General features: G+C 40.7%; 1 protein-coding gene across 1 annotated transcript in view; it reads left to right on the top strand.

Moving 5' to 3' along the window:
* The first annotated feature begins 599 nt into the window (after window positions 1-599).
* Window positions 600-14,302, top strand: part of LOC144086196 (sodium channel protein type 2 subunit alpha-like) — an 86,916-nt gene continuing 73,213 nt past the window's right edge. The window contains 4 exon segments of the mRNA XM_077616040.1: window positions 600-912; window positions 9,873-10,179; window positions 11,658-11,775; window positions 12,563-12,653. Of these exon segments, the coding sequence (XP_077472166.1) occupies window positions 9,913-10,179; window positions 11,658-11,775; window positions 12,563-12,653 (476 nt within the window). The 5' untranslated portion in view covers window positions 600-912; window positions 9,873-9,912.

Below are 14,302 nucleotides of genomic sequence, written 5' to 3' on the forward strand. Positions count from 1 at the left end.
AATATGAATTGTTTATGGCTTTTTCCATCACAAAGGTTCCCGACCCCTGTGAAGCAAGCGTTTTTCTCCTATGTCCGATTATTATTATTATTGTTGTTGTTATTATTATTATTATTTATATTATTATTATTATTATTATTATTATTATTATTATTATTATTATTATTATTATTATTATTATTGTTATGTTCCATAACTGGGCAGCCATGTAATGTTTCCTTGTTTGTCCGCTAGAGCGCGCAGTGAGGCTGCGCCTCAGAATATACACAGTAGTATTGACAGTTTTTGAGAGCTTTTTCCTCAGTGTATGTCATTTCCCAAGTTCGATTGTGACACCGCGGGGCACAGAGACGGAGCTCATGTGTTTAATACTTTTGACGTCCCAGGTCAAGACTGTAACATAAATGATTCTCTATGGCCCCGGGGCCAGTGCGCTGTCATTGGGACCACGAATTGTAATCACTAGGCTGCCTATAGACGCAGTATATAATTAATCCTCTGTGTCCCAGCAGGCAGGACCCTCCTCCCTGGGGTCCCTGCCACCCACGCCCTAGGCCATCATACAACGGCACGTCCTGCACACGTTTAGTGGTAAGACATTCTTAAACTTCTGTGATCTTAACGATGTTGGATGTTGACAGTGAACATGAAAAGATGGACATTGTGCACGTGACCGGTTTAACTATGTTTATCATGTGATTAGTGGACCGGCAGTCTAGAACTTTTGGCCGCGCAATTGAGGATTGAGAAACACTCTTCTACCCTGTTTTCTGGAGTTTTGGTGCCGCATGAAGCAGAATAAACCCTGAAAAAGAAGGCATGGATTTTTCACGGGGGGTTCGGCTCCTACTTCTTCTGGAACCCGTACGATTTAACTATGAAAATAATGCTTCATGTATCAGAATTTCATTGGTAAGTTAAATGCTGTTCTGCCTTTTTATGCTTTTTTTTCCAAGTATACTGTTCGTCCTATAATAAATATAAAAACAAATTTCATAATAACACAATATACATTATTCAACTATGTGATATTGTTCTAAACAATTCCCAGTAATATGCGATTTTTAAACATAAATCGACTAAAAAAATCTTTACCTGAATATTAACGGAATGATATGCAAGCATAACCTGCATACTTTACTGTTATGAGAGAACAAGAGAGAATGTACAGTATATTTCAACGTCAGTCAGCAATATATGATTTGCATTCAATGAAGGAATCATCTGCATATAATGCTGTATGGGTGCTGACCCATAGCAAACAGGAACTTTCATTTCGGGGAAATCACTTATGCCAGGGTGGCCCGAACGACGAGTGGTTAGCGCGTTGGCCTCACAGTTTTGGGGTCAAGGGTTCGATCACAGATCATTCCTCACAGTGTCGAGTTTGCATGTTCTCACCAGGCATGCGTGGGGTTTCTCCGGGTACTCCTCTTTCTCCCCACATCCCAAAAACATGAATGGTAGGCTGGTTGAACACTCTAAATTGACCCTAGGTGTGAGTGTGAATGATTTTCTGTCTCCTTGTGCGATTGGCTGGCCACCAATGCGGGGTGTCCTGCGCCTGGTGCCCATGGGGTGGGTTCCAGCACACCCCGCGACCCTTGTGAGAATAAGCGGTTCGGAAATTGACTAATGCTGAATGGTAAGGTGTGTGGAAATGTTTTAATGTTATGTACTTTGTATCCAGCTTTTCATTTTATATTTCCTCAAACATAACTGCATGACTACGATAAAAGACAGTTTTTAAGTTTAACAGTGAATTGCATTTATAGATTTTTTTTAAATTGAACTTTAGTCATGAGTTTAACTTTGGTCTTTTTGTTATTCTATTTTTTTTACCCGACTGACAGCACGTAACTACTGCAATTATCCTGAGAGGTTTTGATTATTTTAAGTAGGTCATCAGTTGGTTGGTCAGAGCGAAGCCCGTATTTAAAATGACTCAATATCAACCATTTCATTGCCATTTGTCGTGATGATTTTTAACGTCCACATACAGCAACTTTAATGAAAAGGTGGTGTCAAGTAATCCTGCATTAAGGGAAATTCAGGCTTTCCAGTTAACACGAAGAGAACTAATCAGCATCTGAGAAAGACAGAAAACTCAAGCATGTTACACAAAGTAAGTAAAACTCAATTTCTGTTACTCTGGCAACTGAGTCTCTAGATCTAACCAGGTTTTACTTAAGGAATCTTTCAGATTTTCCCTGTATCCACCCTCTTTTAGAACCACACACCATTTTATTTCCGATTAGATTAGCAGGCAATGAGAATACCTGTTAAGTAGTGTGCCAGTATAATTTTTCTTTTTAAGGAATCACAAATCATGACTGGAAAAAAAAGATTTGTTGAATGTCCATATTTTTTTATGTCAATGAGTTTTATTGTGTTGGGTCTCAGTCACGCAGCCCGAGTGGTTAGTGTGTCGGCCTCACAGCTCTGGGGTCCTGGGTTCAAATCCAGGTCATTTCCATCTTTGTGGAGTTTGCATGTTCTCCCCGGGCCTGCCTGGGTTTCCTCCCACATTCCAAAGGCATGCATGGTAGGCTGATTGGACACTCTAAATTGCCCCTAGGTATGGGTGTGAGTGTGCGTGGTTGTCCGTCTCATTGTGCCCTGCGATCGGCTGGCCACCGATTCAGGGTGTCCCCCGCCTCTGGCCCGGAGACAGCTGGGATTGGCTCCAGCACCCCCCACGACCCTAATGAGGATAAAGCGGTTCAGAAAATGAGATGAGATGATCCCAGTCAATAGAATGAAAATATCTAGCTTTTGCTGCCCCAGCGACCTTACCTTGGATAAGCGGGAGAAAATGGATGAGTGTGGATGGGCATTAGGACTCCAGTAATCCCTCGAATATCGCAAATATTGTTGACCAGACTTGGCCACGATAATCTATCCAATCTATCCTAAAATACAAGTACACAAGCACAATTATCATGAAGTATATTTATCAAATGCTACAGTTATAAGTATATGAAAATACAGTAATGTATTAATATCTAAATATAATCTATATACCGTATTTTCACGACTATAAGGCGCACTAAAAAGTCTTAAATTTTCTCCAAAATAGACAGGGCGCCTTATAATGCGGAGCGCCGTGTGTAAGCTCTAAAGCCTGACTGAGAACACTTCTTGCCGACACGCTTCTTATATAGAGAGAAGGCGGATGTGGGTGGAGTCAGACGCTAAAGGCACGCCCCTACAAGGTACCCGTATATAGTGTGGACATGTGTTTATTGCAAAACTATTTCGGTTTGATTTCTAAGGCCCCCCGAAGCAGCGGTGAAAAACCAAGTCACGAAAATGAACTCTGAGCTTGCCGTCATTCCCGGAGGCTTAACTAAAGCGCCGGGTTAGTTACGCCACTATTTGCGAATGGATTGTGGCCGCCTGGACGAACGTGTCTGCTTGCACTGTTGTTAAAGGCAGTGCCGGGCTAGTTACGCTAGCTACTATTTGCGAATGGATTGTGGCCGCCTGGACGAACGTATAAAACTCAGCGTTTTCGATGACTAATTTGGACAATTGTTCAATTCGGACACAGAAAATGAGGACTTTGATGGATTTGTGGGTGATGATGACGTGAGTACATTGTAAAATGGCTAAATAAAGTACAACGGAACTCAGTTTTGCTTCCGTTGCCTTTTTAAAAATGTATTTTTAGCGTGTGTCCGTATGTTTAAGCTGGTGTATGTTTTGCCATGCCTGGCTGTGCCTTTAAAAGCAGTGTGTCCTGTTTGTGTGTCAAATACAGAAATAGCACTTGTTACTGACACTGCGCCTTTAAATGTGGTGTGCCATATAGTCGTGAAAATACGGTATATAAAATTGTACATACTTTAAATACTGTACTCACAGCAAAAACAGTTCCTCTCCGCTTGATATAAATCCCCCCAAAAACAGGTGAATGGGAGTATGAGTCCAAACTTTGAGGCCCTTTCTGTTACGTTTTGGGTGCGACATTGAGCGTGGAATGTAGAATAGGACCCAAATGCAGGGTAGCAGGCAATGGATGTGGAAGGAGTGCTCTCACCAACTTTAATAACTGAGGAGTCCTAGCCCGGAGAGGGTCTCCGCCCTCAGCCTCAAAGTCCTCGCCAAGAGGGTCTCTGTCCTCGGCCTTAAAGTCCTCGCCGAGAGGGACGCCGCTCTCGGCCTCAGAGTTGCCACCGCTCTTGGCCTCAGAGTTGCCGCCACTCTCGGACTCAGAGTTGCCGCCGAGAGGGTCCCTACCCTTGGCCTCAAAGTCCTTGCCAAGAGGGACGCCGCCCTCGGCCTCAGAGTTGCCGCCGAGAGGGTCCCTACCCTCGGCCTTAAAGTCCTCGCCGAGAGGGACGCCGCTCTCGGCCTCAGAGTTGCCATCGCTCTCGGCCTCAGAGTTGCCGCCGCTCTCGGACTCAGAGTTGCCGCCGAGAGGGTCCCTACCCTCGGCCTCAAAGTCCTTGCCAAGAGGGAAGCCGCCCTCGGCCTCAGAGTTGCCGCCGAGAGGGTCCCTACCCTCGGCCTTAAAGTCCTCGCCGAGAGGGACGCCACCCTCAGCCTCAGAGTTGCCGCCGCCACTGTCGGGGCCCTCACCAAAAGGATCGCAACTGTCGGGGCCCTCACCAAGAGGATCGCGACTGTCGGGGCCCTCACCAATAGGATCGCCACTGTCGGGGCCCTCACAAAGAGGATCACCGCCATCGTGGTGTGGAATGTAGAATGTAGAATAGGACCCAAATGCAGGGAAGCAGGCCATGGACGTCGAAGGAGTGCTCTCACCAACTTTAATAACTGAGGCAGGATTATTCGGAAAATAACAAGGACTTGGCAATAAATAACAAAATCAAACCTGACATGGTAAACATGGGGAAACGAGGAACATGGGACCTGAAGCATGCATGGCAACGTGTCCTGAAGCAAACATAGCAGATGATCCGACAATGACTAACAAACACATGGGGTTTAAATAGACATACAAGGGTTGATCACAAAGTACACGTAGCTGGTTACAAGAGGAAGGGACGTCCGGAGGGACAGAAGAGGCAAAAAGCACACAGACAGGACACACAGGGAAAAAGCTAGAACAAAACCAACTAACCCTAACACTTTCAGCGAGGTACAGCTTTGTGTTCGGGATGAAACCGTTTGAGAACCAGTCCTTTGTGAATGCTATCGTGATCCAGGCTTTCTGGTTGCTCATCCAGAAGACAGGAAGCAAGACTTTGTTCTTGTTTTTTAAAGCATGAGTACGGTCGAACTTGTAGATTAAGGCTGGCTTTACCATGAAGCCAGCCAGCAGAATCCCCACACATGCTGAGGGTCAGGCAATCCGTGTAAACCCTGGCCTCTTCAGATAATCTTTAAATAAGAATCTCCGTGAAGGGATCCTCCTCCAATAAAAGCTAGTCTCATCCCTGTTTAAAAACTTGCTTTGGAAGATAACCAACGATTCTCTTAAATTATGTAACGGAACTCTTTCTTGACCTTCCGGTCTGCCGAGGAGGCTCACTCGCAGCACTGGAACGAGACTGACGTTCATCTTCATTGTCTTCGTCAGGAGCTAAGCTATTGTAAAAGGTCTTGGCTTTAGGTTTAATCAGGTTGGTATCCAGAGGAATCTTCTTCCAATAGGGCATTCTCCATCTTAACGATGATTTTATTCCTCGTGGTTATCGAATGTTCATTCTTCCTTCTTGATGTAACCAACAGTCCATTCATTTATGATTCATTAGATGACGAAGGAGGCATCTTCAACGCCGAATCAAAAATACATACAATGCTGGAAAAGGCTCAGCATAGTCTTTCTGTGCGTGATGCAGAATCTATGCAATGTAATCTGACGAAAAGGCACAACATCTTTCTAGGCTGTTTATATTATCGGCGCATCATTCTTCTACAGTGAAATTTTCTATCCTCTTCTTCTGTACTGAGTGCCACCCATTTCAGCACCAAAGAAGTGGTGCCCTGACTTCCGCCATTTTTCATCTCCTGTCTTCCGCTTGCGAGTTTCAGCTTGGATTTTGACATTTTTATGAACTTTTTTTATAGTTAAGATAAAAAAAAACCGATGTACTCAAGCCGCGAATGTTGAAGTCCCGAAGTGGTTGAAGGATCACAGTGCAACTCCCACCCTCTTGCTGCTACTCAAAGCAATACAGTATACCGAGATGTACATTTTTGAGTGAATTTCTGTACACAGTTTTATAGATTTTTTAAAATTCAAGAAGAAATAATATGCAAACATGTCAACACAACATACATAGGTTAAATGCCCTCAGAGTGAAAGTTGCAGGCCCAGGAAAATTATGAAAAAGGGATAGCTATAATTCCTAAAAGGATTTTGCAGTAGTTTGTTATTTCATCATCCTTACTGCCCATCCTTGCAAGGGTTGTGGGGATTGCTGGAGCCTATCCCAGCTGAGTTTGGGCGAAAGGCAGACTACACCTTGGAAAGGTCGCCAGTCAGTCACATTCACAATCATATCACCATCAAACGGGAATCGATCTTACACTTTACCTCACCAAAGTCAGGCAGGTGAACTACTAACCCATCAGGTGGCGCCAGTAAAAAAAAAATCAAAAATTGTTTTCCATTTTTAATTCATCTGTTAAAGTCTGCAAACAGGCGATGACAGCACTTGCTTTCAGTAAATGCTTTGTGTGAACTTTTTTTTACACTGGGAGGCAGATCCAGAGATTCTAAAACTAATATGGCTACAACCCAGCGGCAGACCGTGCATTTAACACCTAGGACTTCAGTAGTGTTCCATCTGATTCATCACAACCCTTAATAACTATTTTATGGCTATAAAACCTTTACGGCAGCTACAGCTGCAACACGCAACAAATCATCAATAATAATCTAATAAAATTGCAATATTATTTAGCAATATAGCCACATTTTAGTAAAATGTAAAACGATTTTACTCACCCAAAAACTTTTTACACACAATTCATCCTCCTCAAGAAGATTTCAACTGCTCGGTTGTACAGATTATCCATGCACATCAGTTCCATCATCATCCTTTTCTCTATATTGCCATCGAAGACACTGCTGAAAGTCAAACCTGCCCTAGCACCAAATCCATTTCTTCTCCTCCCTCAGCCATTGACGGTTGACAAAACAACTATTAAATAAACACAACAATATATTTGCTTTTGGAGCTCACAATTTTCTAGCTCTGGCTGGTACACGCTCTCACTATACAATCATGGGATGTGGAAACGCTCATGTTTTCGTACGCCTGCTCGAAGGCTTTTGTGTTGCCAACTTGAATTCTGATTGTTAAAGCAACTGTTTTACTGACATTTAATTTATGCTCAGGGCCCTATTTGTATTAAAATTTATACTTTTACTATTCTATAACAGTTTTGACTTTACTCACACTGATCATGTATCTTGTTTTTAGTATTATATTGTAAATCATGTATGTATTCACAGTTGTATTTTAATTCCTAATTTTTGTAGCTGCTTCTCAACACCTCTCCTTTGTTCTCCAAATTCAACATTGTATCTTAAGACTCATAATTCTTCTTTTGGAGCTCTGGTTGTTTCAAGCTTGAGATGGGGTGGACCGTGGGACGTTCCAGCTCTTGCCTTGATGCCAGATACCATGAGAAGGATCCTATCATTATTGTCAACACCTGAGTGATAATAATTTAATTGCCAAGACTAGCTAGCCGTGGAAAACAACCCCATATTTGCAAGTTCCTTCTAAACTGAAACATTCCTGCTAATAAGATATTATACACCAGTAAATCCTCTAAAACAGAAAACTAATGCGCAGCTTTGGGGGTACGATATCATGGCCCAATGCTAACAGGTGAAAGCAATGACGTATCCCCAAGCCAGCAAAATGGCAATGCCTGCGAAAAAGCATTGTGGGGTTGCCAACTCGAAATCTGATTGGTTAAAAGCAACAGTCTTGTTTAATGCAGCAGAGCCCGCAGAACTGATTGTGAAGGCTTTGAGTCAACAAATAATGGCTGAAATGTGATTGGTTAAATGCCTAAATATGAAAGCACAATCTGGAAGCAATGCAACCAGGGGAAGAGCAATGAAAGGAAGTTGACAGACAATTTGGAACTCTTTAATGAGCATTCATGGACATCAGTGCTGCCTGGTGGTTCACTCTTCTGACTTGGTTGTTGGAAGATGCATGCTCGATTCCCACTGATGCCAGTGTGATTATGATTCCAAAGCACGTCAGTCTCGCTGTGTGCTCTACGACTGAGTGCCGACCAATCTAGGGTGTAGTCTGTAGTCTAACCCCCTAACCCTGCTGCAAAAATACAAACTATCACTCTGTCCAATGACACTGTTGCTAGACGTATAAATGACATTGTTGACGATCTTAAAGAACAGCTGTTAGATAAACTCAAAGACAAACGTCTTGTCTTACAATTTGATGAAGCAATTGACAGCAACAAAGACTGTTTGTTTATTTTGTTTGTTTATGTAAGTTTCGACATGACACATTTCCTGTGCGAGCATCTACTTTTTTGTAAATATGTCAGAGACAGAGCCACAGCTGAAGAGCTCTTCAAAATGCTAGACTGCTTCCTGACTGAGAATGGGCTAAACTGGGAGAACTACAATGGTGTTTGCAGTGATGATCCACAGACCATGGCAGGAATGAGAAAAATAATTTTGACTCTCATCAAGAGGTCCTCACCTAATGCTGAGTGGACACACTGTGTTATACACAGAGAAGCACTGGTATCAAGGCACCTTCCCTCTGAATTAAGTGAGGTTATAACTGACACTTTAGGTGTAGTCACTTTTATAAACACCAGACCACTAAAAAAGAATCTCCTCTGCTATCTGTGAGGAGATGGGAGCTGCACACCAAGCTGCGCTGTTTCACAGTGAGGCAAGGTGGCTGTCACGAGGAAAAGTGTTGTCCTGAGGTTTTGAGCTCAAAGAGGAGATAAGAATGTTTTTGGAGCACGAGCAACAAGCAAGAAGTTGCAAGAACGTTTATTGATGAGAACATTTTGATGAAACTGCCCTACCTGACTGACATATTTAGAAAGCTCAATGAGTTAAATCTACAACTTCAGGGGAAAGATCAACACCTCTTTCAGGTCACACACAAGATCAGCTTTCACTCAAAAGCTTGCAATGTGTGGCAGGCGACTTGATGAAGGAAATACGGTTTTAGGTTTACTGAGAACCTGTAGAAATTTGTTGACACTACTAACTATGATTCCACCTCAGGGGAGGCGAGGTGTTTTCTTCTTCTTAGAAGCACTGCTCTAGTGGAAGACGTAAAGATCAGGACTATTTCTAAAAGTTATAGCAGCCTTTGTTTATGTAGCCCACAGGTTACTGAGCTCTAGCAACCTGGATGCTAACATAGAACTGATCTTCTAATTAGCTGACTGATGGATGGTGGGACATCCATTGTAGGAGAAATCAAAATAGTATCAAAATAACTTTTGCAGGCTAATATTACTTTTTAAATGGAGAAATTTAGGCTTATTTATTGAAGATTGTGTTAGAAGTATTTCCAAAAAACATGTTTCTTTAAGGTATAATATTAGGGCTATTTAGACATAATTTTGTATGCCTCATTATCTCAGCCTGCTGACATTAAATCTAGTTTAATAAAAATGGGCGACCATTTTAAACAGTCTGATTCTATCACTGACCAATTACTTACAGTATATCAGTGACTTTTAAGAACAGAAAAAAATTAAATACATCCCAAAGCATTCTTTCTATAAAAAATACAGTATAATTCATCACACTAGGAATGTAATGCCTGCAGTTAACATGTCCACCCCAAACCTGTCATTTTGTCTCTTTTAATTACCTAAACTGTTATTGCACTTTCACTTAATGTCACTATATCTCCACTCCTCCTACCCAACTCTAGCTGTAAGTAAACTCTAGTACAGAAGAATCAGGATGAAAAGATGGCAGCCATGCTGTTACCAACGGGTCCTGATGCCTTGCGTCTGTTTACCCGTGAATCCTTGGCTGCTCTGGAGCAGCGGATTGCAGGGAAGCAGGCCAAGAATGCCAAGGTTTGCAGGGAGACTCACAGGAATGTGGAGTCATCCAAACCCAGGGCCGACTTGGAGGCAGGCAAGCAGCTGCCCCGCATATATGGGGACATCCCATCAGAGCTTGTTGGGGTGCCACTTGAAGACATCGACCCATTTTATTTCAAGAACAAGAGAGTAAGTATAATATGTTGCAAATATACCAGTGTAAAAAAAATAACATTGCACTTCAGAATGCTAAGGAACTTATTTTAATGTCCAAATTCAAATTTTCATAGGTCTGCCTGTACAACTTAACCATTAACACATTAAAAACCCTCAAATTGAAATAAGAAGTATAATGATAGGAAATATTTACATTAGAACTTGTAGATATGTGGTCATTGATTTGTTAATTTTGGATGTTATGTAGTAATCAACCCTTCGACCCATCTGTTTCCATACCAAACTTGTGAATAATCTTCCTACAATGCATGGCGATTTTAAATATTTGATGAAATGAAGCCAGATGTAAACAAAAATGAATAATTATGTTAATAATCTTGTCAAAAATAACCTTTTTCAGATATATATTTCGGAGATCAAAACATTGAGTAGTAGAGTGTAAGCTGTTATCTCACCCTCCAATTTTCATATTTTGATTTGCTTTGTTGGCAGATTTGAGCCATTAATGTGCTGCTTATGGATTAGCCACAGATGACAAAATATTTAAATAAATGCAACATCTGTTGGGCAAAGGTTTCAGGCTGCTTTGCTTTGGAGTTGCCTCCATTATTTTTCCTAGCATCCTGCTTGTTTTCTTGGAAGTATAATTACTCGAGGCGGAAGTTTATGGACATACTAGACTTAACACTACTTTACGTCTGATTGATATATTCTTGGATTGTGGGATACAGAGTCTGGTGGAAAAGCAATTTTTCTTAGTTCTAATGAATACGTACAGAGATTTCTACGTATGCACACGTTAAAAAAAACAGATTGATTAAGATGCAATTCATGCCAGTGGAATATAGCTGGTTCCCATTTAGGTGTGACATCAATAGACATGAAGGTGTGGCAAAGAGACTTTTTAAAATGATGATAGTTCTGGTCAACTTGGAAAAAATTCTGGCGATGGTAAAATAGAATCAAAACAATGGGTTCATGTTTGGAAATTAATCCATTAATCAAGGCCTATGGTTGTTGATGAGCTTCAATGACACTGGCAAAGAAAGTAAAATGACAATACAGTCAAGTAATTATTTCATGGCTGAAAAGTATAGAATAAATTGTTTCTCAGTGTGTTCTCAGAATTTGTACCACATTTGTTGGTTGTCCAGAAATACTTACATGCTGGTTGCTCAGGACAAGTGAAGGGTTGTTGTAAAACAATTTTTGGAAAAATTTCATATTGTCCTGATTTTAGAAACTTCAAGATGCAGGCACAGCCCACCAAAGCTAAAGTTATGAATTCTTTGTAATAATATGCAAAATAGTAGCAGATATGTGATTTGAATATTCAAAATGTACTCTTTTTAATCATACCTGAGCCTCAGTTTTGAAAAGTGGGTTGTGGTGACTAATTTTGCTGTGGTCACATCTAGATTTTTTTGTCTCATGTTAACATACGTTTACAAAACAATTAATCATGTTTTTGTCTCTTGTATCCTCCACAGACTTTTATAGTACTTAACAAAGGCAAGGCTATCTTCAGATTCAGTGCCACTTCTGCGCTTTACATATTCAGCCCCTTCCACTTCATCAGATCAATGGCCATCAAAGTTTTAGTACATGCATATCCTTTGAGTTTTGTGATATTTGGGATAAAAATGCATTGCATTGCAGTCATACACTGTCTATTGTTGAATGTTTGTAAATGTGATTCATTACTATTTACGATACTATTTATTTTTATATTCCTACTATTGTGAACTTGATACGATAAATTTACAGTGGAATAATACCTTCAAAATACCATATAAAAACATCAATGCAATAAAATGTGAAGGAGCCATCATCACTTCAAATATTTATTAATAATTCAAACTTTTCTTTGAATTTTACAGAATGTTATCCCCTGCCCAAATTACATATTTTTGATACAGCTTTGTAATAGTCATGGCATCACAAACCAAATCCCCTATGAGATCCTTTTTATAATCTCTGAAATGAAAAAAGAGCAAGATTTTGCATCATAGGACAGCTGCTCATTATTTATCAGACACAAAATAAAAGGTTGTCTTTCAAATACATCCCCTTTATGCTGTCAATGACAAAATCCTAAATATGTGTACAGAATATTATTTCACCATTGTAGTTGGTCAGTTCGCAGATTTTCTTTTTGTTGGATAAACTCATCAGTAAGAAAATTCTACCAGGCCCTTAGTCTGATACTGTAAATGTGGTTTACCTACTTTAAGCTGCATTTATTGTATTAATGCCATTGTCACACACTGATGCATTGTCTGTCCTAATGGATATAATCCATAGGATTACAGCATTGTTTCTCTTTTGTGAATTTGAACTGAAATTTTGTGTGCAAATTAATATTTCTCAGTACACTTTCCTTAATGTTTTTCCACTTTGTTCAGCTTATTCATAATGGTCACCATTCTGACCAATTGTTTTTTCATGGCGATGTCCGAACCGGCTCCATGGACCAAGCACCTGGAGTAAGTCCCTAAAGTATTAAAATATGTATCCTTACACTGAATACACAATGTTAAACTCAGATGTTGTGACTAGTCAGCCTGAGTGTAGCTCTAGCGTGACCGGACGGACGGACACTTGGTCGACGGACACTTCGTGCCCGGACGTTTGGTCAAACGGACGTTTGGTCAAACGGACGTTTGGTCGAACAGACGTTTGGTCGAACGGACGTTTGGTCGCCGGACAGTTCGTCGACCGGACACTTCGTCGCCAGACAGTTCACCTAACCTTAACCACGATTATAGAAGACAAAGGAAATTCACATATTCTTTATATTCTTTATTAAAGAAAATAAAACAGCAAAAACTCGCTCGACAACACAAACACATTAACATTTGGGCGTGTGCGTACTAAATGGGCTCGTCTCTAAACACACTACGCACATTAAACGGTTCCTACGTTGAGCGCTCCATTTTCAAAATAAAAGGTAATTAATAAAATTATTTTATTAAAAAAAATATTTAAAAGAAGACAAAGGAAATTCACATATTCTTTGTCGTCTTCTTTTTTTTGCTTGGTATTTCCATAAGTATCGTGTATACAGACTAGATTTCCAATGCGCATTGTGAGGCAACGGAGCCAGACGTTGTCGCTTGTCGCCGGACTCGCGAACGTTTTTAAAATAAAAGGCAATAAATAAAATTATTTTATTAAAAATTGTATTAGAAAGAAGCATACCTGTCAACCTCTGCCGATAACTGCCCTTATAAATGATTATGATTCCCCTTACAAACCCCCCAAAAAACTTACAAACACCGTACGAGTCGTACGGTGTTTGTAAGGTTTTTGGGGGGTTTGTAAGGGGAATCATAATCATTTATAAGGGCAGTTATCGGCAGAGGTTGACAGGTATGAAGAAGACAAAGGATATTCACATATTCTTCGTCGTCTTGTTTTTTTTTTGCTTGGTATTCCCCAGTGGCGGTCGGTGCATTTTCTGGTAGCGCCTTCAACGTATCAATCCAACCCTCAAAAACTATTTTATGGCTATAAAACCGCTACTGCAGCTACAGCTGCGACACATAAAAAAATAATCAATAAATTAATGCACAAAAATGGGGTAAAATCCACTTCCTAGCAGCATTTCATGATTGAATACAAATACTGGAGCTTTTCAGACATTAAAACCAGGCCAGGGGGGTGATTTTCCCGGGAAAAGACAGCGATGAACGTCAATGGCGTACGGGCAAACATTGCCCGAAAATGGGGTAAAATCCAGCCGAAAACAGCATTTATTTATTAAATACAAATACTGGAGCTTTTTAGACATCAGAACCGGGCCCGGAGTATCATTTCCCCGGTAAAAAGACAGCGATGAACGTCGATACGTCCATATGTGAAATGACAAAAAATGCACTAAAATGAGGTAATATCCACTTCCTAGCATCATTTATTGATTGAATACAAATACTGGAGCTTTTGAGACATTACAACCAGGCCAGGGGGGTTATATTTCCTGGGAAAAGACAGCGATGGACGTCAATGGCGAAACGCCAAAAATTAAACGGGTAAAATGGGGTAAAATCCACTTCCTAGCAGCATTTTGTGATTAAATACAAACACTGGATCTTAGATACAAACACTGGAGCTTTTCAGATATCAGAACCGGGCC

This window comes from Stigmatopora argus, chromosome 12 (assembly GCF_051989625.1).
Source record: "Stigmatopora argus isolate UIUO_Sarg chromosome 12, RoL_Sarg_1.0, whole genome shotgun sequence".
Lineage (NCBI taxonomy): Eukaryota > Metazoa > Chordata > Actinopteri > Syngnathiformes > Syngnathidae > Stigmatopora > Stigmatopora argus.